The 23,453-nt window shown below is 36.3% G+C and overlaps 1 protein-coding gene across 1 annotated transcript in view; it reads left to right on the top strand.

Moving 5' to 3' along the window:
• Positions 1–23,453, top strand: part of COG3 (component of oligomeric golgi complex 3) — a 68,979-nt gene that overhangs the window by 19,297 nt on the left and 26,229 nt on the right. Inside the window, exons 9-15 of the mRNA XM_055335902.1 lie at positions 5,945–5,988; positions 6,455–6,581; positions 7,187–7,278; positions 8,338–8,477; positions 10,130–10,290; positions 17,421–17,526; positions 21,700–21,824. Of these exons, the coding sequence (XP_055191877.1) occupies positions 5,945–5,988; positions 6,455–6,581; positions 7,187–7,278; positions 8,338–8,477; positions 10,130–10,290; positions 17,421–17,526; positions 21,700–21,824 (795 nt within the window). The remainder of the gene's footprint in view (positions 1–5,944; positions 5,989–6,454; positions 6,582–7,186; positions 7,279–8,337; positions 8,478–10,129; positions 10,291–17,420; positions 17,527–21,699; positions 21,825–23,453) is intronic.

The raw sequence follows: 23,453 nt of genomic DNA, 5'->3' as shown, positions 1-23,453 counted from the left end.
ATTTCACTCTAGTTCCATCCATGTCATTGCAAGTGGCAAGATTTAATTTCTTTTGATGGCTGAGTAATATTCCATTGTATAAATATGCGCCACATCTTTATTCATTCATCAGTCGATGGACATTGGGGCTCTCTCCATGGTTTGGATATTGCTGATAATGCTGCTATAAACATTGGGGTGCATGTACCCCTTCGAATCTGTATTTTTGTATCCTTTGGGTAAACACCCAGTAGTGCAATTGCTGGATTGTAGGGTAGTTCTCTTTTTAACTTTTTGAGGAACCTCCATACTGTTCTCTGGAGTGGCTTCACCAGTTTGCAGTCCCATCACCAGTGTAAGGGGGTTTCCCTTTCTCCACATCCTTGCCAACACCTGTTGTTTCTTGTGTTGTTCATTTTAGCTGTCCTGACAGGTGTGAGGTGGTATCTCATTGTGGTTTTGATATGTATGTCCCTGATGATGAGTGATGTGGAGCATCTTCTCATGTGTCTGTTGGCTATCTGGATGTCTTCTTTGAAAAAGTGTCTGTTCATGTCTTCTGCCCATTCCTTTACTGGATTATTTTTTTGGATGTTGTGTTTGATAAGTTCTTTATAGATTTTGGAACTAATCCTTTATCACGTATGTTGTTTGCAGAATCTCCCATTCCGTAGGCTGCCTTTTGGTTTTGTTGATTGTTTCCTTTGCTGTACAGCTTTTTATCTTGATGAAGTCCCATTAGTTTATCTTTGCTTTTGTTTCCCTTGCCTCCAGAGAGTGTCTAATAGGAAGTTGCTATGGCTGAGGTCAGAGAGGTTGCTGCCTGTGTTCTCATCTAGGATTTTGATGGTTTCCTGCCTCATATTTAGATCTTTGATCTATTTTGAATTTATGTTTGTGTATGATGTAAGAGAGTGGTCCAGTTTCATTCTTCTGCATGTGGCTGTCCAGTTTTCCCAACACCATTTGTTGAAGAGACTGTCTTTCTTCCATTGGATATTCTTTCCTGCTTTGTCAAAGTTGACCATATAGTTGTGGGTCTACTTCTGGATTTTCTATTCCATTCCACTGATCTTTCTGTTTTTGTGCCAGTCCCATACCATCTTGATAACTATAGCTTTGTAATATAGCTTGAAATGCCTCTAGTGTTGTTTTTTAGAATTGGTTTGGCTATTTGGGGTCTTTTGTGGTTCCATACAAATTTTAGGATTGTTTTAGCTCTCTGAAGAATGCTGTTGGTATTTTGATAGGGATTGCATTAAATATATAGATTCCTTTGGGTAGTATAGACATCTTAACAATGTTTTTTTCTTCTAATCCATGAGAATGGAATGTTTTTCCATTTCTTTGTGTCTTCTTCAATTTCTTTCATAAGTGTTCTATAATTTTCAGAGTACAGAACTTTTACCGCTTTCATTAGGCTTGTTCCTAGGTATCTTACTGTTTTTGGTGCAGTTGTAAATTGGATTAATTTCTTGATTTCTTTTTCTGCTTTAGAAATGCAACAGATTTCTCCACATTGATTTTATATCCTGCAAATTTGCTGAATTCATGTTTAGCTCTAGCAAGTTTTTGGTGGAGTCTTTCGGGTTTTCTACATAGAATGGTATGTTGTCTGCAGATAGTGAAAGTTAACTTTTTCCTTGTTGATTTGGATGCCTTTTCTTTTTTTTTTTTGTCTGATTGCTGTGGCTAGGACTTCCACTAATGTGTTAAATAGTAATGGTGAGGGTGGACATCCTTGTCTTGTTCCTGACCATAGGAGAAAGGCTCTCAGTTTTTCCCTGTTGAGGATTACATTAGCAGCTGTGGGTCTTTGATATATGGCCTTTATGATGTTGAGGTATGTTCCAGCTATCCCGTCTTTGTTGAGGTTTTTATCAGGAAAGGATGCTGTATTTTGTCAAATTTTTTTCTGCATCTATTGACAGGATCATAGGGTTCTTTTATATATATATATATATATATATATATATATATATATATATATATATACATATATATATATATATATATTTTAAGATTTATTTATTCATTCAGAGAGCGAGAGAGAGGCAGAGACACACAGGCAGAGGGAGAAGCAGGCCCCATGCAGGAAGCCTGATGCGGGACTCGATCCCAGGTCTCCAGGATCACACCCCAGGCTGCAGGTGGCATTAAACCGCTGCGCCACCAGGGCTACCTGGATCATAGGGTTCTTATCCTTTCTTTTACTAATGTGAATCATGTTGATTCATTTATGAATATTGAACCACCCCTGCAGGCCAGGAATAAATCTCACTTGGTCGTGATGAGTAGTTCTTTTCATGTACTGTTCAATTTGGTTTGCTGGTGTTTCATTAAACATTTTTACATCCATGTTCATCAGGAATATTGGCTTGTAATTCTCCTTTTTAATGGGAGATTTGCTGATTTTGGAGTCAAGGTAATGCTGGCTTCATAGAATGAGTTTGGAGGCTTTCCTTCCTTTTCTATTTTTTGGAACAGTTTGAGAAGAATAGGTATTAGCTCTTTAAATGTTTGATAGAATTCCCCTGGGAAGCCATCTGGCCCAGGACTCTTGTTTATTAGGAGATTTTTGATTACAGATTCAATTTCTTCACTGGTTAGGGTCTGTTTTAATTTTCTACTTCTTCCTGTTTCAGTTTTGGTAGTTTGTAAGTTTCTAGGAAATTTGTCCATTTCTTCTAAGTTGTCCAGTTTGTTGGGATATAATTTTTCATAGTATTCTCTTATAATTGTATTTCTGTGGTGTTGGTTGTGATCTCTTCTTTTTCATTCATAATTTTATCTGTTTAGGTCCTTTCTCTTGATAAGTCTAGCTAGGGATTTATGAATTTTCTTAATTTATTAAGAACCAGCTCTTAGTTTCATTCATCTATTCTACTGTTTTTTTGTTTCTATATTATTTCTGCTCCACTCTTTATTACTACATTTGTGTTATTATCAATGAGTTTTTACATATTTATTAATAATTGATTTATATGTTTGGGTGCTCCCAGGTTGGCATAAATATTTACAATTGTTAGATCTTCTTGATGGATGGAACCCTTAATTATGATATAATGCCCTTCTTCATCTCTCGTTACAGGTTTTGTTTTAAAATATAGTTTGTTGGGCAGCCCGGTGGCTCAGCGGTTTAGTGCAGCCTTTGGCCCAGGGTGTGATCCTGGAGTCCCGGGATCGAGTCCCGCATAAGGCTCCCTGCATGGAGCCTGCTTCTCCCTCTGCCTGTGTCTCTGCCTCTCTCTCTCTCTCTGTCTCTCATGAATAAATAAATAAAATCTTAAAAAATAATATATATATAGTTTGTTGTGTATGGCTACTCTGGTTTTCTTTTGATGCCCATTAGCATGAAAGATGATTCTTCATTCCTTTGCTTTGAACCTGCAGGTGTCTTTAGGTCTAAAATGAGTCCCTTGTAGGCAGCATATAGATAAGTCTTGTTTTGTTTTGTTTTTTGTTTTTTGTTTTTTTTTTACCCATTCTGATACCCTGTGTCTTTTGTTCGGAGCATTTAGTCCATTTACATTGAGTAATTATTGAAAGATTGGAATCTAGTGCCATTGTGTTAACCTGTAGAGTTAGTGTTTCTGTTGATGTTCTCTGGTCCTTTCTAGAGTTTGTTGCTTTTGGTCTTAGAGCCCTTAAAATTTCTTGTAGGGCTGATTTAAATAGTGGTCATGAACTCTTTTATTTTTTGTGTGGGACACTCTTTATCTCTCCTTCTATTGTGAATGACAGCCTTGCTGGATAAAGAATTCTTGCTTGCGTATCTTCCTTATTCAGCATGTTGAGTATTTTTTGCCACTCTCTTCTGACCTGTCAAATTTCTGTGGACAGATCTGCTGTGAACCTGTTTTCCCTTGTAGGTTAAGGACTTTTTTATCCCTTGCTGCTTTCAGGATTCCTTTCTTGTCTGTGTTTTTTTGTGAATTTGACTATAATACGCCTTTGCAATGGCCAGCTTTTGTTGAATTTAATGGAAGTTCTCTGTGCTGCTTGGATTTGGGTGTCTCTGTCCTCCAGGTTAGGGAAGTTTTCAGCTATAATTTGTTTGAATAAACTTTCTGCCCCTTTTTTTCTCTCTCTTCATCTTTTGGGACTCCTATGATATTAATATTATTGCATTTTTTAATAAGCCACGAGTTTCCTAAGTCCACCTGTAACCCATTACCCTAACCCACCTCAGGCGTGTGACTGAGTTTCATAACTCCACAATTTTAGGAACTCCCCTGGTGCAGACCTGTGCTGTTCCTACTGGAGAGGGTCTTGCCCCACTTTTGCCATTTGTCAATGGGCCCTAGGAAAGGTCAGATAGCTGCGCAGCTGTTTGCCATTGATGGCAATGCAGAGCAGAAAGCTGGCACCAAGACCTCTGCTCTCAGCCGGCTTCTATGCTCCTGTGCCTGGTGCCACCCCTTCTTATGACCCAGGGGATCCTCAGACCAAGATGTTACTCCTGGGATTTTCCCCTGCTTCGTTACCTGAGCCCCTTGAAGACAGGCACGACCCCCATGGTAGAGGACTTCTAACTAAAAGTTCAGATTTTATGCTCTGCTGCTTCTAATACTTAGTAATAGGCTCCGTAAGCAGGCTCCCTCCCTGCCTTCTCACCCATAGCTATATTTCCCCAAAGTCAACTCTCTGCACCTCTTACTTTCTTGAAAACATGATTGCTTTTCTATTTGTAGATTTGCAGTTTTTGTTCTCTCAGCTCTCTGATTTCTTGGATGTTCAGAATGACTTGATACCTATCTAGCTGTGTTTGAGGGTGGAGATAGGCTTAGGGTCCCCCCACTCCTCCGCCATCCATCTTGACTCCTTCCTCAGTTTTGTTGTTTTTTGAAGTAAGAGAAACTTGGACTTATTTATAGAAGATACAGGAGAAGAGTGGTTCATTGATGGTATAAAGTTTAGATTGTGCCTAATTGGTTGCTTTTGCTTAGTAGTCAAGTACCAGTGGTTAAAATTTGATTAGAAAAGAAATGGTATAGATAAGTGTGATATAGCTCAGTGTGGCAAGTGGATATAAAATGATTATATAATTATCAGTGGCTTTCCTATATGCCTTTTACCAATGGTAACCAATTAATATAAGTGATGGAGTCTTATATTAGTGACAGCACAAAATACTTACCTAGAAATAACTTTAATGGAAATACAAGGATGAAGAAAATAAAAAAGCTAGATAGGAAATCACAAAAGATTGAATAAATAATAAGCCTATCTTGTTCTGGTTGAGGAAACTTAATTTTTTAAATGTCGGTTCCTCCTAATATAATTTATATGTCAGTTTCTCCAAATATAATCTTAACAAAAATTCCAGTGGAATTTCTTTTTGGATGATGCTGAAATTCATTTGGTATACTAAATAGGCAAGACTAACTGTATAAGTAAATTTGAAAAATACATTGATACAGATTCAAGAATTTGTTGATGGATCATTGGAATGGAAGATTCAGGAGCTTAATACATAAGTCAGTCTTCTCAAATCAAAGAGGAAGCATTGTAGTTTCCTACATAATTTTGGGAAGTTTTGCTAAGTATGTGGGGAAAAAAGTAAGCTCTTCATTTTATAACATTAGAATACATTCTAAGTGAACTAAAGAGTTAAATGTAAAAATAAGGAGGAACAGAAAACTAGCAGAAATTATTGGGAAAAAATTACTGAGTAAAAGATTCAGGCTATAAAAATTATATTTTCTGAATTTTAAACAGCAAAAGAAAAGCAGAAACTAGCATGTTTGCAACAGATAAGTGAGGTTGATATTTATAGTGTGTGTATATAACAAACTGAAAGAATATTATAAAATATTGTAGTTATTTTGTGATATAGGTGGTTTTTATGTTTCAGCTTTTTTGTATTTACAGATTTTCTAACATTAGCATGTTTTAGTTAAAATCAGAAAGTAAATAAAAGTATAGCTTAAACAGATGAATTTTTAGTCTTTTTATTTTGCAGACTCTTATTGAACAAATAGAACAGCGATCTGAAAAAATACCTGAGTGAGTACCTAGAAGTTCCTGTTTCTACATTACCTTCTTCTTGACGTGCTTTTTTTCTGAATCTGTTATGTTCCTAGTATTTTCTGAGAATTACTTTGCATACTATGCAAGCTTTTTCTTGCAGCACATAACTTATTTTGGGAAAAGGTTGTAGACCTAACTGAGTTTGCAAGACATCTTTTTCCCATTGCAGGATTTGTTTTTAATTTCAAAGATGTAAGATTTTTCTCTACTCTTGGGAGATAAATCTTTAAAAGAATAAAAATCATAGCTTTTGAACCACAGTTCATTATGGTTTATTTTTTTCCTTTTATACATAATAAATATTTCTAGTGTTTAATATCGGGCACATGAGAGGTGACCTTATTGCTTTAGAGGTTTGGAAACTTCTGAGATTTAAGATCAGATTTAATTTACATATCTGAAATCAGAAGTTTATATTCCAATCTCATTTGCTTTTTATCAGATACCAACAACTGCTAAATGACATCCATCAGTGTTACCTTGACCAGCGGGAGCTCCTTTTGGGCCCTAGTATCACTTGTACCGTAACAGAGTTAACAAGCCAGAATAATAGAGATCATTGTGCCTTGGTAAGCTTCTGCTAGTTCGGAATGTTGTTAAACCTTCCTCTGAAATATTTTGATGTCCTAGAAGCTGTATGTAGGTATAAATGTTCTGGATCCCCTGTCAAAAAGCTTAAAGGATTTTTCTTTCAGTTATGCGACATCTGGTTTAGTAATTAGCATTCAGCTTATCAAAATACTCTGATTTTGATTTATTTTTTGAAGAATGAAGATTGACAAACAACTGTTACTCCTTGAAAGATGAAGTTTCAGAGTTTGTGGATTTATCCTGACAATTTAGTTTAACTTTTGCTGCAGAAGTGCTATTTTATTTAGTGATTTTAATTCGTATATAGAAAAATACACAAAGATTCTTTTATTAAATACCCCCTCTTTAACTAGAAAAGTAATTTCATTGTCAAAAGTTTAGAAAATAAAAGAAGAAAATAAAAATGAGTCATACTCACATTATGCAATAAATGGTTAAAAATCAACCATTTTCTGTTCTTCAGTGAGTTCTTTTATGAATATATGTGCACAGTCTCATTGCAAATAAAAGATTTATTTTATTCATAAATGCTGAAATCATTATGTGTCTTTAACTGAAGGTAATGTGTGTTTCTTTCCTGCAGATTCGCAGTGGCTGTGCCTTTATGGTCCATGTATGCCAGGATGAGCACCAACTTTACAATGAATTTTTCACAAAACCAACATCAAAATTAGAGTAGGTGGTATACAAACTCTTAGTTTTAAGATTTAATTTGCTAATCACTCTCATAGCATATTATATTATAGGAGTATTTTAACATTAACTGCAGAGTGTTTTAACTTTTGTGGATGTGTGAACAATACTATTGGATAGGACAGTGGTTATTTTAAAATAAATGTGCAATTCAAAGGCCAAAATGCTTTTATATCATTTATAATGTATCTATGGAGACAATACGGTAAAATAATAAGAGTCCTATGTTGGGAACTAAGTCTTGGCAATCTGTCTGTTTATCTCACTAAATATAATAATTCCTTCTAGTTGAAAAATTCTGTGGTTTTAACCAATGAAAGACACTTAAAAACACAGACATTATTTATTTAATACCCTTTCCTATTTTTCCCCCAAAGTGTCTTTCAATGCCTGTGTTAGTCACTTTTGGTTTCTTCATATTGGTGATGTTGACTCTTGAAAATATTCCAAGATTATGACTCTTGTAGTGAGGAAGAAACAAAGGTATCTTATAGTTTTGATTAGGTTGATCACTTCTGATGAAATGCTATATATGAAAGTACTATTTAAGTTTTTCCTTTCAAATGTTCAAAATTGCCAAAAACACTTGTATGCCCAAGTGCTTTGAATTTTGTTTATCAAAATCCAAGTATTGAAGAAGTTTGAATTCATCTTTTGCAGGGAAAATGTTACATTTGATTCACAAATGATGTAGAATATAAAAGAATAGTTAAATCAACCAAAATATTTGTTATTGTGTTTAAGAGTATATATATAAAGTATTGCTGAAATAAATAAGGTTGTAATGAATTGACATTTAGCTGGGGGAAGCTACTTTGGGGTGACTGTTGAAGACTGCTTTTGGATTTTGAGCTCTTAAAGCACAAAAAAATCTACAGTATTATTTTCACCCTTCACTTTTCATTTTATAATGTTCCCATGCACTATTTTCCAGTAGATTTTTATTTTTATTGACTGGAAGAAATAAATGTTGCCTTTTAAACTATTAGAAAATCCTGAAAAGATTACTACTTATAACCATGTTTTATTCTTTCATTTTAGTGAACTTTTGGAGAAACTCTGTGTGTCATTGTATGATGTCTTCAGGCCATTGATCATTCATGTTATTCACTTAGAGACTCTGTCGGAACTTTGTGGAATTCTTAAAAATGAGGTGCTTGAAGATCATGTACAGAACAATGGTAAATGATAATTAGAAGTGATAACCTCAAAAATCTTAATTTTATCTGTGGCTCAGTGAATTTGAAAACTCTCTATCCTCTACCCCACTTACCTACGTAAGTTTAATATTTTTTATAGCCTGAGTTGGTGCCTTGTCCCTTTTAAAGTCAAGATGTACCTTATTTTTTTGACTAATGGTACAAATTAAATGGGGAGAGAGTTTTAAAATCTGGACAAAATTAGTAATGAAATATGGTTAACTATTCTTCCTGGCATCTGAAATCCAGAGTGAATTGTTAGTTTTTACTTAGACATTTATTTTTATTTTTTATTTTTTTAAATTTTTATTTATTTATGATAGTCACACAGAATGAGAGAGAGAGGCAGAGACATAGGCAGAGGGAGAAGCAGGCTCCATGCACCGGGAGCCTGAGGTGGGATTCGATCCTGGGTCTCCAGGATCGCGCGCTGGGCCAAAGGCAGGCGCTAAACCGCTGCGCCACCCAGGGATCCCGACATTTATTTTTTTTAAGATTTTATTAATTATGAAAGAGACAGAGAGGCAGAGACATAGGCAGAGGGAGAAGGAGGCTCCATGCAGGAAGCCTGATGTGGGACTCGATCCTGGAACTACAGGATCATGCCCTGAGCCAAAGGCAGACACTTAACCAATGAGCTACCCAGGTGTCCCTAGACATTTCTAATACATTCTTACCAAAATACTTAAAATCATGACTATATTGCATACTCTTCATTTAAAAACAGGAATTGTTTTAGTGTACATATATAATAATGACCTATCTTTTTTGAAATTACAGATAAGCAATTCTCTGGAAAATTTTAACCATCTGATATATTCTTTAATATTTGATTTGTCATAGAGAACCTCATTTTCCTAATGAGATTTAAGTAACTTTAAAAAAAACTCTTCAAGTAATTATTTTATTAGCAGAAATTATTGTTCTCATTTTGATTTTCGTTAGGAGACACCTTAGGTTTGTTATGCTTCCAAAGTTTCTTATTCTGCATTTAATTCATTCTAAGATGTGTATTTTCTTACATATTAATGCCTCTGAATTATATTAATTTGAATATTTATGTTATGTAATGTTTTCAACACCCTGCCCTTGGATAGTTGTTACTGAATTATTGGTTTGTTTTAATACTGATGTCATCTAAAGAATGCAGAAATTCTATATAAACTCGTATTTCATCTTAATTTTTTACTCACTTTTCTTTGTGGAAATATTAACAAGTTGTTTAATATCTGTGGAACTCCATTTAATTTTAAAATTGGAATGATAACACAACTAATAAGCTGCCCCAGCTGTCTCTCAGGATTGGTCTGAAGCTGAATGAGATAACTTTTAAAAGCACAAAACACTTTAAAATTCAGACTTTATTATTCACATTAATAATAGAAATAATATCATAGAGTTTCAGGAAGAAGATATAAGGGCAAATTTATTTCCCAGTTTTAAATTTGAGGAAATTGAAGGACATTTATTAAATTTTTCTGAGGTCATCGAGTCATAATGAAATAGAATGCAACCACAGTCCCTGAGGCCAAATTACTTCCTATTACTACTAGACACTTGAGTAATATTTTTGCTTGTTTAAAGAAAGTATTTTTCTAAATACAAAGGAATGGATGATTACATTTTCTTACCAGCTGAACAACTGGGAGCATTTGCAGCTGGAGTAAAACAGATGTTAGAAGATGTCCAAGAGCGCCTCGTCTACAGAACTCACATCTACATTCAGACAGACATCACAGGGTACAAACCTGCTCCTGGAGATCTGGCTTATCCTGACAAGTTGGTGATGATGGAGGTAGGGTTCCCTTATTTCATCCTGATCTCTCCCTTGGCTGCACACACCTTTTGGTATTAGTGAAAATAGGATTTTTTCTTTATAATTCTCATTCAAGGTATAAAATCAAGATAAACTTGTCATAAAATCACAGGAAATGAAATTTTAAAAAATTGAATGAAAGATTTATTAGGTTGTTTTTCCTTCAAGTTGTATTTTATAACTCAGTTCCCTCCCCTTTTTAGGAAATACATGTTCTCAATTTTTTAAAAGATTTATTATGTACTTTAGTGCATGCATGAGCATGGGGAGGGGCAGAGAGAGAGGGAGAGGGAACGGGAGAATTTCAGGCAGCTTCCTTCCCGAGCGTGGAGCCTGATCCCACGACCCTGAGATGACAACCTGAGCTGAAATCAAGAGTTGGACACTTAACCCCCTGAGCCACCCAGGTGCCCCGCTTTCTCAATTTTTAAATTGAATTTGTGCTCCCTGTGATTTCTCTTTTTTTTAATAAATGACATAGAAGAGGATTGATAACATAGGAGCCACCATAGTTGATTTTCATATAACCATGTGTCATGCTGTCTCATAAAAACCCTGTAGGCCATCTCTTCAAAATTCTGCAGTACCAGTGTCCAGTTTATGGTGTGAAGAGTTACCTCACTGATCATTTGTCTCACTGATTCAGTTACACATGAATCTTTATTTTCTTTGAGTGCTAGACAGAGTTTAAATAATAGTGAGGATATTAGTGCTAAAACAGAATTAGAACCTAGAAAAAAAATTTTTTTAAGTAGGTTCCATGCCCAATGTGGAACCCAGCATGAGACTTGAACTCACAACCCTGAGATCAAGACCTGAGCTGAGATCAAGAGTCAGATACTTAACCAATAACCAACTAAGTCACTCATGCGCCCCAGAACCTAGAACTTTTTTTTTTTTTTTTAATTTTTTTTATTTATTTATGATAGTCACACACAGAGATAGAGAGAGGCAAGGCAGAGACACAGGCAGAGGGAGAAGCAGGCTCCATGCACCAGGAGCCCGACGTGGGATTCGATCCCGGGTCTCCAGGATCGCGCCCTGGGCCAAAGGCAGGCGCTAAACCGCAGCGCCACCCAGGGTTCCCGAACCTAGAACTTTTTTAATAGAAGTTTCAAATAGCAAAAAGTAGAGAGATTAATATAATTAACTCTTACACATCATTACCCCAGCTTCCACATGGCCAGTCTTAGTTCACTTAGACCTCCATTACTTCTCTTCCCTACCATTAGTTACATTGGAGCAAATTCCTAACATTTTATTAATAAATACTTCAGCAGGTGACTTTAAAAGATAAGGGCACATTTTATTTTTTGCAATGAAGTCTTTTTTTCCAGTTTTATTGAAAGGAATTGACATATATCAGCAAATTTAAGGCATAGACTATGATGATTTGATTTACATACTTTGTAAAATAATGACCACAATAGGGTATCCCTGGGTGGCTCAGCGGTTTAACGCCTGCCTTTGGCCCAGGGCACGATCCTGGAGTCTTGGGATCTAGTCCCACGTAGGGCTTCCGGCATGGAGCCTGCTTCTCCCTCTGCCTGTGTCTCTGCCTCTCTCTCTCTCTCTCTCTGTCTGTCTGTCTGTCTATCATAAATAAAATAAAATCTTAAAAAAAAATAATGACCACAATAGGGTTAGTTAACATCAGTCATCTCATGTGGATAACAATACAAAGAAAAGAAATTTCTCTTTGTGATAAGCTCTGAACAACTTTCCTATCTATACACAGTATTATTGTTAACTATGGTCATCATGTTGTAAGTTACATTTATAGTATTTCTCTTATAACTGAAAATTTGCACTTTTTAAAACAATTTTTTAGATTTCACATGTGAGATCATACAGTATTTGTCTTTCTCTGACTTACTTCACTTAGCATAACGTCTTCAGGGTCTATCCATGTTGTTGCAAATTGTAGAATTTCGTTATTTTTTTTAATGGCCAAGTGATATTCCACTATCTCTATAGACCACAACTTCTTTATCCATTCATTCATTGGTAGACACTTAGGTTGTTTCCATGTCTTAGCTATTGTGAGTAATGCTGGCAGTTTACATGGGGGTGCAGATACCCTTTTGAATTAGTGTTTTCATTTCCTTTGGATATATTCCCAGAAGTGGAATTGCTGGGTCATATGGTAGTTCTATTGTTAATTTTTTGAAGATCCTGCATACTGTTCTCCAGAGTGGCTGCATCAATTTACAGTTCTGCCAGTAGAGAACAAGGGTTCCCTTTTCTCCATATCCTTACCAATACTTTTTCTTTTTATCTCTTGTCTTTTTGATAATTGCCATTCTAACAGGCATGAGATGGTATCTCATTGTGGTTTTAATTTGCATTTCCCTGATGATTATTGATGTCGAACATCTTTTCATTCCCTGTTGGTCTTTTGTATATCCTCTTTGGAAAAATGTTGATTCAAGTCCTTCATCCATTTTTAATTGGGTTGTTTGGTTTTTATGCTATTGAGTTGTATGAGTCTTTATTAACTCCTGATCAGATAGATGGCTTACAAATGTTTTTTCCCATTCTGTAAGTTATGTTTTTGCTTTGTTGATGGTTTCTTTTGCTGTGCAGAAGCTTTTTAGTTTGATGCAGTCCTACCTGTTTATTTTGCTGAGCGCACTTTTCATTTTAATACAACTGTGACATAGTTATCACAGCTAAAAACGTTATTGTAGTTCCTTAATATCATTGAATATTCAGTTGAATCTGAAATTTTTTCAGATTTAGTAGTTGTTAGTGTTTTGTCCCACTTACTTTATCTCTTTGTATGTTTTATTACTGAACCATTTGAAAGTAAATTATAGACATTGTGATACTTCACTTTTGAATACTTCAGTTCTTACTGTCCTAAGAATAAAAATATTTTTCACATAATCACATGCATGTATATTTTTTTACATATATAAAAATTAACATTAATTCAATAATATTGTTTATATGCAGTACATATTCAAATATGCCCAGTTGTCCTTCAAATATCTTGAAAATAGGATAAAAAAATTTAATAGGTGGAATCCAGTCAAGGTTACCGTTTCTCCCTGTTTTTTTCTTAATGACATTGGCTTTTTTTTTTTTAATTTTTATTTATTTATTATAGTCATACAGAGAGAGAGAGAGAAGCAGAGACATAGGCAGAGGGAGAAGCAGGCTGCATGCTGGGAGCCTGACGTGGGATTCGATCCCGGGTCTCCAGGATCACGCCCTGGGCCAAAGGCAGGCGCTAAACCACTGCGCCACCCAGGGATCCCTGACATTGGCTTTTATTAAAGAGACTGAACTGGTTTTATTGTAGAATGTGCCACATTCTGGATTTGTCTTATTGTTTTCCTCATATTTAGATTCAGATTAAACTTTTGTCTTTAAAACAATTTTTTTTGCAAGAATACTACACGGCTGATGTGTACTTACCTCATGACATCAGAGGCACATAATGTCAGGAAGTCCCACAATTGGTTAAGGTAGTAATTGCTAACTTTCTTCATTATAAAAGTCCATTATCAAAAACAAAACAAAACAAAAGTCCATTATCCCCTTTGTAATTAGTGAGTAATGATGAAATGATACTTTGGGATTATGTGGGGTTTATGTTCCCCAGCATCTTTTTACCTGGTGATTATTGATCTGTGCCTTAACTAGTTATTATGTTAGGAGTAGCAAAATAGCAATTATCTGCCATTTCTTCTGCATTTATTAGTTGGCATTCTACTGTAAAGAATTAATTTCTCTTTCTTGCTCCCTTTTTCCTACCTCTGACCCTTCTAGACTAGCGGAGTTTTTAAAAAATTCATTATAATCTATTGCCATTTTTCTTTTTGAAGCTCAGAATTGTCCCAGATTTGACCAGTGGAAGATGGCTTCTTTGCCCCTTAGGCAGCTTTAGATGGCTTCTTTGTCCTTTTGACATGTTCCTGTAATTTTTGAGGACTTCTTCCTTTTTTATAAACAGTTTTATTGAATTATAGTTTATAAACCCCAAATTCACCCACTTAGAATTTATAATTTAGTGGTTTATAATATATTCATGGATAGGTGGAACCATCACCATACTCAGTTTTAGACCATTTTCACCATCTCAGAAAGCAACCCTGTACCTTTAGCTGTCAGCCTTCTAGTCTGAGGCAGACACTGATTTCTGCCTATAGATTGTTCTATTTTAAACATTTCATATGAATAGAATTATGTAATATATGGTCTTTTGTGATGTCTTTCACTTAGCATGTCTTCACAGTTCATCTATGTTATAGCAAGTATTAGTACTTTTTTCCTTTTTAATGGCTGGATAGTACTCCATTGTATGATTGTAATAGATGTATCACATTTTGTTTATCCATTTGTCCACTGATGGACACTTGGGTTGCTTCCGCCTTTTGGGTGTTATAAATAATATTGGTTCAAACATTCACATACACATTTTTGTGTGGACATGGGTTTTCATTTCTGTTGTGTATATGCCTAGGAGTGGAATTGCTATGTTTTACTAACTATCTGTTTAATCAGAATAGCTAGATTGTTTTCCAGAGTGGCTGTACTAGTTTACATTCCTACCAGCAGTGTATGAGGGTTCTGATTTCTCCACCATTTTCTTTTGTAAAGGTTTTATTTATTTAGTTTAAGAGAGAGTGTGTGCAAGCAGAGGGAGAGGGAGAGATAGAATCCTTAAGCAAACTCCCCAGTGAGTATGAAGCCTGATGTAGGCTCAGTCCCCTGACTCTGAGATCATGATTTGAGCCCAAATCAAGAGTTGAATCCTATCACTTGCCATGAGGGAAATACAAATCAAAACCACAATGAGATACCATCTCACACCAGTGAGAATGGTGAAAATTAACAAGACAGGAAACAACAAATGTTGGAGAGGATGTGAGAAAGGGAAACCCTCTTGAACTGTTGGAGGGAATGTGAACTGGTGCAGTCACTCTGGAAAACTGTGTGGAGGTTCCTCAAAGTGTTAAAAATAGAACTGCCCTATGACCTAGCAATTGCACTGCTGGGGATTTACCCCAAAGATACAGATGCAGTGAAACAGCAGGATACCTGCACCCCAATGTTTCTAGCAGCAGTGTCCACAATAGCCAAACTGTGGAAGGAGCCTCGGTGTCCATGGAAAGATGAATGGATAAAGAAGTTATGGTCTATGTATACAATGGAATATTACTCAGCCATTAGAAACGACAAATATCCATCATTTGCTTCAACGTGGATGGAACTGGAGGGTATGATGCTGAGTGAAGTCAGTCGGAAAAGGACAAACATTATATGGTCTCATTCATTTGGGGAATATAAAAAATAGTGAAAAGGAATAAAGGGGAAAGGAGAGAAAATGAGTGGGAAATATCAGTGAGGGTGACGGAACATGAGAGACTCCTAACTCTGGGAAACGAACAAGGGGTGGTGGAAAGGGAGGTGGGCAGGTGGTTGGGGTGACTGGGTGACAAGCATTTGACGGGACGGGCACTGGGTGTTATCCTATATGTTGGCAAATTGAACTCCAATAAAAAATATACAAAATAGGGGATCCCTGGGTGGCTCAGCGGTTTAGCGCCTGCCTTTGGCCCAGGGCGCGATCCTGGAGTCCCGGGATTGAGTCCCATGTCGGGCTCCCGGCATGGAGCCTGCTTCTCCCTCCTCCTGTGTCTCTGCCTCTCTCTCTCTCTCATGAATAAATAAATAAATAAATCTTTAAAAAAATGTATATATATACAAAATAAATAAATAATCACAAAAAAAGAGTTGTAATAATTGTGTTGTTTTAAAGCTAACAGGCTTGAAATATATCAGGCTATTTAGTTTATTGCCCTTGCCTATTTTAAGAATTTTCTCAACTTTCATCCCTTCTCCTGACTTCTATTTACATTTATATTTTGGATAATTAATTATTTGCATAGTGCTTCTTGCTAATAATACATAAAATCAGCCTTACAGGAATCAGATATATGATAGGTAGGACATATAGTTTTGAGGCTGTTTGTTTATTACCCAGCTTTTATTACTCTGCAGGCTCATAGTAGGAATATTGCTAATAATTCCAAGGAAAGGTAGATAATCCCTTTGCAGGAGTTACTTGGCTTTGAAGGCCACAAAGTAGGTATGATGAAGACTAGCTCTGTTTCTCAGTCCAGTCTGGGGAATTGTATTCTCATTCCTTCTTTCTTCTCTTCTTTATGAATTTCAGCTTTATATTTTAGATAGAATGCCTGTTTTAATAGTTCTGATAGGATATTAGGTGATGAAGCTTACTAGAAGTCGCCCTCCCACTGTAACTTAGTGATATATTTAGTATGTTTACTTAGTCATCACATGACCAGTATCCTAATGCTTTCTTGTGTGGACCTTTTGGTTTAAGGATACCATTTTTCAGTAAATATGCTTGCTTTGTTTTTCTTTTGGTGTGGGGCAGGGACATAAGGTGATCCTGCTGTGACACCTGTGTACCATTTAGGGATTGGCTATTCTTTCTGGTTTCTGCATGCAGAGAGGACTGGCTCGAGCCATATGGAGTCTGTCTCCCAAACGGTTTTCTGGCCATTCCTTTTGGTAGTAGCTATGTGTTTGTTAGTTCTTCATTTCTATATATTTCTACCTTTATAAAGCTATAAATATGAATTAGTGAGATTTTCATTACTAACTTAGTAGTTAGTGACGTGTGTCTATTTGATGTTATTCTTTAGACAGTGAAGAAGGGTTTCAAAAATAGCATACTGTAGCTATTTTCACATAAAGAGAAAGCCAGTTGTTTAGAATGGCCAGTTAATTGATAAAAGTACTTCTGATTCTGATTCAGAGTATATCCTATCCAATCTTAAACTTTGTTTCTAAACATAAAGTTGAAAATTAGCTTCCTATATACTAACCTGTGTATATCACCCTTCAGCAGATACCTGGTAATGGTTCTGAAATTAGTGGTATATTTATGGGAATAGAGACACTATACTAATTTAATTTTTTCATTTCCATAGGTTGTTTTGCTGTGGTTCTCTTCATTAGTCCATTTATTTATTAACTAGTTTTTTTTAACATTATTGAAAAAACATGTTCATATTGCCAAACACAGCTGAAAGCTACACTTTAATATTTCTTCTGATTTCTTTATATAGCAAATTGCAAAGAGTTTAAAAGATGAGCAGAAGAAGGTACCTTCAGAAGCTTCATTTTCAGATGTTCGGTTAGAGGAAACGGAGTCTAATAATCTAACAAAATCTGGTATGTTATGGTGTTCAACTCTTTTATTCATTTGTTTAAACTTCTATTGAGGACTTGTCATGTTCTAGGCATGATAAACAGTTTTCTGCCTTTGAGGAGCCCACACTTGGGTGGGGGGAGATTGATAAGCCACAGATATAATTGAGTGGTGACATGCTAAAGATATGTACAGTGCACTCTTGGGCCATAGTAGAAGGGCATCAGAATTATGAAGGGAGATGAGGTTTGAGTGCAGGAAGGTGAGTTCGGTGAGAGATGTGGTATCTGAAAGCTGTACTGTATAAAGAAAAGAACGAGAGAACCAGGTGAAGTAAGGTTGTTTAAGATAGAATAGCCTGGAGGAGGATGTAGGAATGGAAGACCGTGGTGGTTTTGGGGAAGTCAAATGGTTTTGGTATGTTTGGGCATAGGTTGGTTGTAGGGAAGAGCAGATAAAACAGGCCAGGTAGGTGTCTGTGATAGTCTCATGGACTTTGGACTTCTTGCTAATATAGTGTATTGGCAAATTCCAGATTTGCATCTTATAAATATATCGAGTACCTGGGACTGGGATAAGATACTGATACAAATATATGGGATAGTTTGGACTAGGGTGCATGTTATGAAAGAAACAAAATTGTCCAAGAAGCATCCTGAGTATTTATGAATTATGTAGACCACAAGCTAGATGGGAAGCAGGGTTATTCCTTCTGCTCTCCTTCTCACTGTAAGGGAGACAGTGAAGCTCACCTCCTCATGGAGCTGGGACTGACTGGGAGTTGGGGTAGTGAGAATGGGAGGCTTTAAAGAGCCCCAATTGTCTCTAAATCCCCAGGTTTAGGGCATCTTCAGTTATTGTGTGTTATTCTCTGAATAGTTGTGATACCTCAAGCCAGACTGCCAAGCGGCTTGGATAGTCCCTCTTTGGCGAAGCCATTTTATCACACTTGCCTCATAGAAAGAGAGACTCATTGGGGGTTAAAATTTCCTCCTTTGAAATAGAACCTGTGCCGTATCTTAGTATACCTTTTGATCCTAGTATACACCTTGGACCTAGTAAACCTCTGCAAGAGTAATTGGAGAGATTAGAGTACATTTCTGTCTTACAGACCCTGGTCTTGTACATCTTCCCTTTCCCCAGTTAATTCTATTCTTTTACCCATGCCTGGCCTTGATATAAATAAGGTATTGTTGGCAGAACTATAGAGACTAGTTAGGAGATTGTTTTGTTTTCATTTGGAAGATAAAAGTTTGAGCTAGGGCACTGACAAGAGGATGGAGAGAAGTGAATAGATGAGACATCTGATTAAAAGCTTGAATCAATAGAATTTGAGGACACACTAGTTGTGGGGGCTGAGACAGACTTATTAGCAGGTCCATGTGGACAACTGGGAGAATCTGTGTATATCAGTCTAGAGCTGTACTGTTCAGTATGGTTCAGCAGCCTGCCATTGAACATGTGAAATGTGACTCATTGGAATATGCTGTTAGCATATAAAATGCACACCAGATTTCAAAGACTTAATATGAAATAAAGATAGAAAATACCTTATTACTAATATGTCTTGAATACATGTTAAAATGGTGATATTTTGGATATATATTGGGTTAAAAATATTAAAACTCATTCCACTTGTTTTCTTTTTAATTTTTTTAATGTGGCATTTTAATATGTTACATTTATGGCTCACATTGTGTTTGTCTCAGACAGTACTTCTCTAGAGCCTTAAAAAGGACTGAGTTGGAGGATGAAGATTGTAGAGTAGTTGACACTTTGGGCTTGTGTGTAGAATCACTTCAGGACAGATAGTAGTAGAGTAGCAATAGCAGAAATCTGGGGAGAATACCTCAGCAGATGCTAACAGTAAAGAGCAAATGGAATTAGAGGAGTGTCTTGGGCTGACAGCGAGATAGGTCAGAAGCAAGGGGATAGGATGTGACTGAAGACAAAGTAGGAGGGCTTGACATAGTTTTAGGTAAAGCGTGAGAAATGGAAGATCACAGAGATACTGTGGTCAGAGAATTGAGATGCTAAGATTTAATAATTAAGAGATGAAATAGTTTGGAGTGGTAAGAATGTCTGTAGAAAATATTAAAGTAATTCTGAAAGAAAGTCTTGAGAAAATCTGTATGGTAGGGAATGCAGGGATGGAAATGAAGGTCTTCAGAATTGACAACCATGTGGTTGTCCATATGGTTATTGATGCTACTTAGAATGTGATAGAATTTGGGATGGAAAGCAAGACTGAGTCATACTTAGAATGTGAGATTGGAAAGCAAGACTGAGTCAAGCAGCAAGGGGCGCAAAAAAAAAGAGTATATAATCACTTTTCTTGGTTCTTGATTTCTTGGTATGTTGGAAGTGAAAATGAGAAGCCTCCAAAGTGAGAGCTTTAAACGACATGATGTTCATATAGTATAACTAGGTACCAGGGCAAATTGATAGAGGGACCATAGTGTGAAGAGGCTGATTATCAGTATGTTTAAAAGAATAGGCCCTATTCTCTACATAGAGCAGTTCAGGGGAGGATGGGGCTCATGGAGATAGAGGAAGATTGCAGGAGGAAGAAGCCCTACTCTTCAAAAGAGGCAGCCAATAGCTACTCCCCTTTTGATGTACTGTCATGTAAGTTGACTTTCCCTCTGTCATAAGCCAACTTCTGCTTTAAAGTACTTAAATAGATTTGTTTCACTGAACTTGTATTTGGGAGTACTTTTTTGGCTCTATTTTATATTGAAGGAGGGATCCTACAGATACGATAATCTTAGCACAACTAGAGATATTTAATTTCCTAAATATTCTTTGATATAATTTGTCGAGTTTATTCTTTTTAAAGAACTTCATATAAAGTAGATATTTTAAGGTAATGCCTTAGGAGCTTTTAAAATTACATGTAAAAGTTTATGTACTTTTGAAAAGCAGAAAGTTAAAGTGAAAAGCAGAATTATAAAGTGAAAGCACTAACCTACAACGTTCTCTTTTTTTCCCCATATACCACGACCTCCAGACCTTCTTCTAAGCATAGGCCGTTTTAGCTCTTTAAAAAAAAAAAAGGACTGTGCTTTCCTTGGCTATACTTTTATATTTTTATTATTGAAAAGATTTCAAATATACCAAAAAGCAGAAGGAATGATAACAACAAACAGTGAACACTAGTACTCACCATCTGGATTCAAGACTTACATTTTATCACATTATATATACATAATATTCTTTGGTTAATCATTTTATTTTTATTTTTTTTAAGTTTATTCAAGTAATCTCTACACCCAGTTTGAGGCTCGAACTCACGACCCCAAGATCAAGAGCCTCATATTCCTCCAGCTGAGCCAGCCAGGTGCCCCAATCTTTCGCTAAAGATTGCCATCATTGCCAGTTTATTCTTGAGTATTTCATTATCTCTCTAAAAAAAGGACATCTCTTATATAACCACAAAACTTTATTGCACTAAAACATTTAGTAGAGTTTCCTAATGTCTTCTAATACCCAGTTTATATTTCATTATCCCTTCTTGTTCCAAAGTATTACCTTAACTTTGCTTATGTGGCTCATTTGAACTCTAGTGATTGTGCTTTCCTTACAAAGATGTCTCTGTTCAACTAAGCTTCCCGCCTGTTGCTCCTCACCCTCACCAGAGTGTCTGCCCTGTCTCAGAGAGAGGGGGGACATTACTCTTGGGAATTGGATAGACTAAGTAGGCCTTAAGTAATACAGCTAAGAGCATGGAAGGCAGGCTGTCAAGCTTTGATTAATTTTCCTGTTTCACATTGCTTTATTTTCTTGTCATTCTCTCCCTCCATTGATTCCCACTTGCTTCCACATGACTACATACAGATCTACCTCCTTTTTGAATAAGGTGTATGTATACTGTTTATTTATTCCATAAAGATTATTGATCAGGGTTCTAGAGTAGCTGTTTGAGTTAAATACACACACACACACACACACACACACACACACACACTGGAATGTATATATGTATTTATGTGCAGTCTCACTTAATTGTGTTAAATACCAGCTGTCATGGATTCCTGTGGGTTCCTATGACATTCTTGATTAAAGGTGAAAAAACCTAGAGAAAAAATAGATGCCTCCAGCTATTGATAACTAATAACAGTTTATAGTTAACATGCAAATAAGACAAACCTCCAATGTGTGTGAAATGTGTCTTTTTTTTCCACTTGGGTTTTTAGGTTCAACAGAATCCCTCAATCCTAGACCACAGACCACAATTTCTCCAGCAGACCTTCATGGAATGTGGTATCCTACAGTTCGAAGAACTCTTGTGTGTCTCTCCAAATTGTACAGATGTATAGATGTACGTGTGTAAATTCTTAAGTATTTACTGTAAATTGCTTGCCTTTTCATGTGAAATTTAAAATTTTTAAGATCTTGATGTAGTATTTTGTTTGGTATTAAATGAGAGTCATGATTTTTAGAGACCAAGGTAAGTTTAAGATAAACCTAATTTAGGGATTCTTTCTTTTTGAAAGATTTTATTTATTAAAGAGAGAAAGCATGAAGCAGGCGGAGGGGCAGAGGAAGAAAGAGAATCAGACTGCTAAACAGGGAGCCCGATGTGGGGCTTGATCCCAGGTTGTGGGATCATGACGCGAGCTAAAGGCAGACACCCAACTGAGCCACCCAGCCACCCCTAATTTAGGAATTCTTAACCTGTTCATTCTGTAGACCCTTGGAATTCACTAGTGGCCTTTGGAGAGTCTATGAACGCCTTGAAATTGTGGGTATAATTGTGTTTGTATGTCTATATTTGTGTCTTTCTTAGGAGAGAGAAGGGATCTGTGATCTATCATAGGGATCTATGATCACATAAAAATTAGTTCATTTATTTTCATTTGTAGGTAAGGAAAAAGACATGCAGAAAGGTTACATGATAATGTCTACTGTCACATGGGTATAATATATATTTAATATTAAATTTATTATTAAGTGCATCTACTTTAATTTAGGTTTTTAAAATAAGGATTATTTGTTTTCAAGAGAGCATGTGTGTACCTATGCATTAGTGAGGGGAGAGGCAAAGGGAGAGGGAGAGGAAGAGTATATTTCAAGCAGACTGCACTGAGCCTGACCCAGGGCTTGATTTCATGAGCCTGACCCAGGGCTTGATCTCATGACCCTGAGATTATGTCCTGAGATGAAGCCAGGAGTTGAGTGCTTAACCAACTGAGCCACTTGGGCACTCCATTATTTTAGTTTTGAACTCCGTTTAAATCAGTATTCTTTTTTTTTTTTTAAAAGATTTCTTTCTTTTTTTTTTTTTTTTAAGATTTTATTTATTTATTCATGAGAGACAGAGAGAGAGAGAGGAGGGGGCAGAGACATAGGCAGAGGGAGTAGTAGGCTCCATGCAGGGAGCCTGATGTAGGACTCAATCCCGGGACGCTAGGATCAGGCTCTGGGACTCTAGGATCAGGCTCTGGGCCAAAGGCAGGCGCTAAACCATTGAGCCACCCAGGCGTCCCAAGATTTATTTATTTATTTGAGAGAGAGAGTGAACATGGAACTGGGGGTGTGGAGAGAAGGACAGAGGGGGAGAGAAAATCTCCAGCAGATTTCCCACCATGTGCAGACTCCAGCTTGGGCTTGATTTCATGATCCTGATATAATGACCTGAGCTGAAATCAAGAGTCAGAGGAGCTTAACTGACTGAATCAGGCACCTCTAACTCAACATTCTTAACAAGTAGTATTAAGAATCCATGTGTTTCTGAACTAGTTTTAGTTATTTGCTGAAATTAGCAGTACCTTTTCTTTTTTTCTTTTTTTTTAAGTACTACCTTAAACTCTGTGCATTGATTTATTTATTTATTTTTTTTTTAAATTTTTTTTTTTTTTTTTTTTTTATTTATGATAGTCACAGAGAGAGAGAGAGGCAGAGACACAGGCAGAGGGAGAAGCAGGCTCCATGCACCGGAAGCCCGATG

The sequence above is a fragment of the Nyctereutes procyonoides genome, unplaced genomic scaffold (assembly GCF_905146905.1).
Source record: "Nyctereutes procyonoides isolate TBG_1078 unplaced genomic scaffold, NYPRO_anot_genome, whole genome shotgun sequence".
Taxonomy (NCBI): Eukaryota; Metazoa; Chordata; class Mammalia; order Carnivora; family Canidae; genus Nyctereutes; species Nyctereutes procyonoides.
Note: the sequence above shows the minus strand (reverse complement) of the source record. Positions and strands in the feature narration are given on the sequence as shown.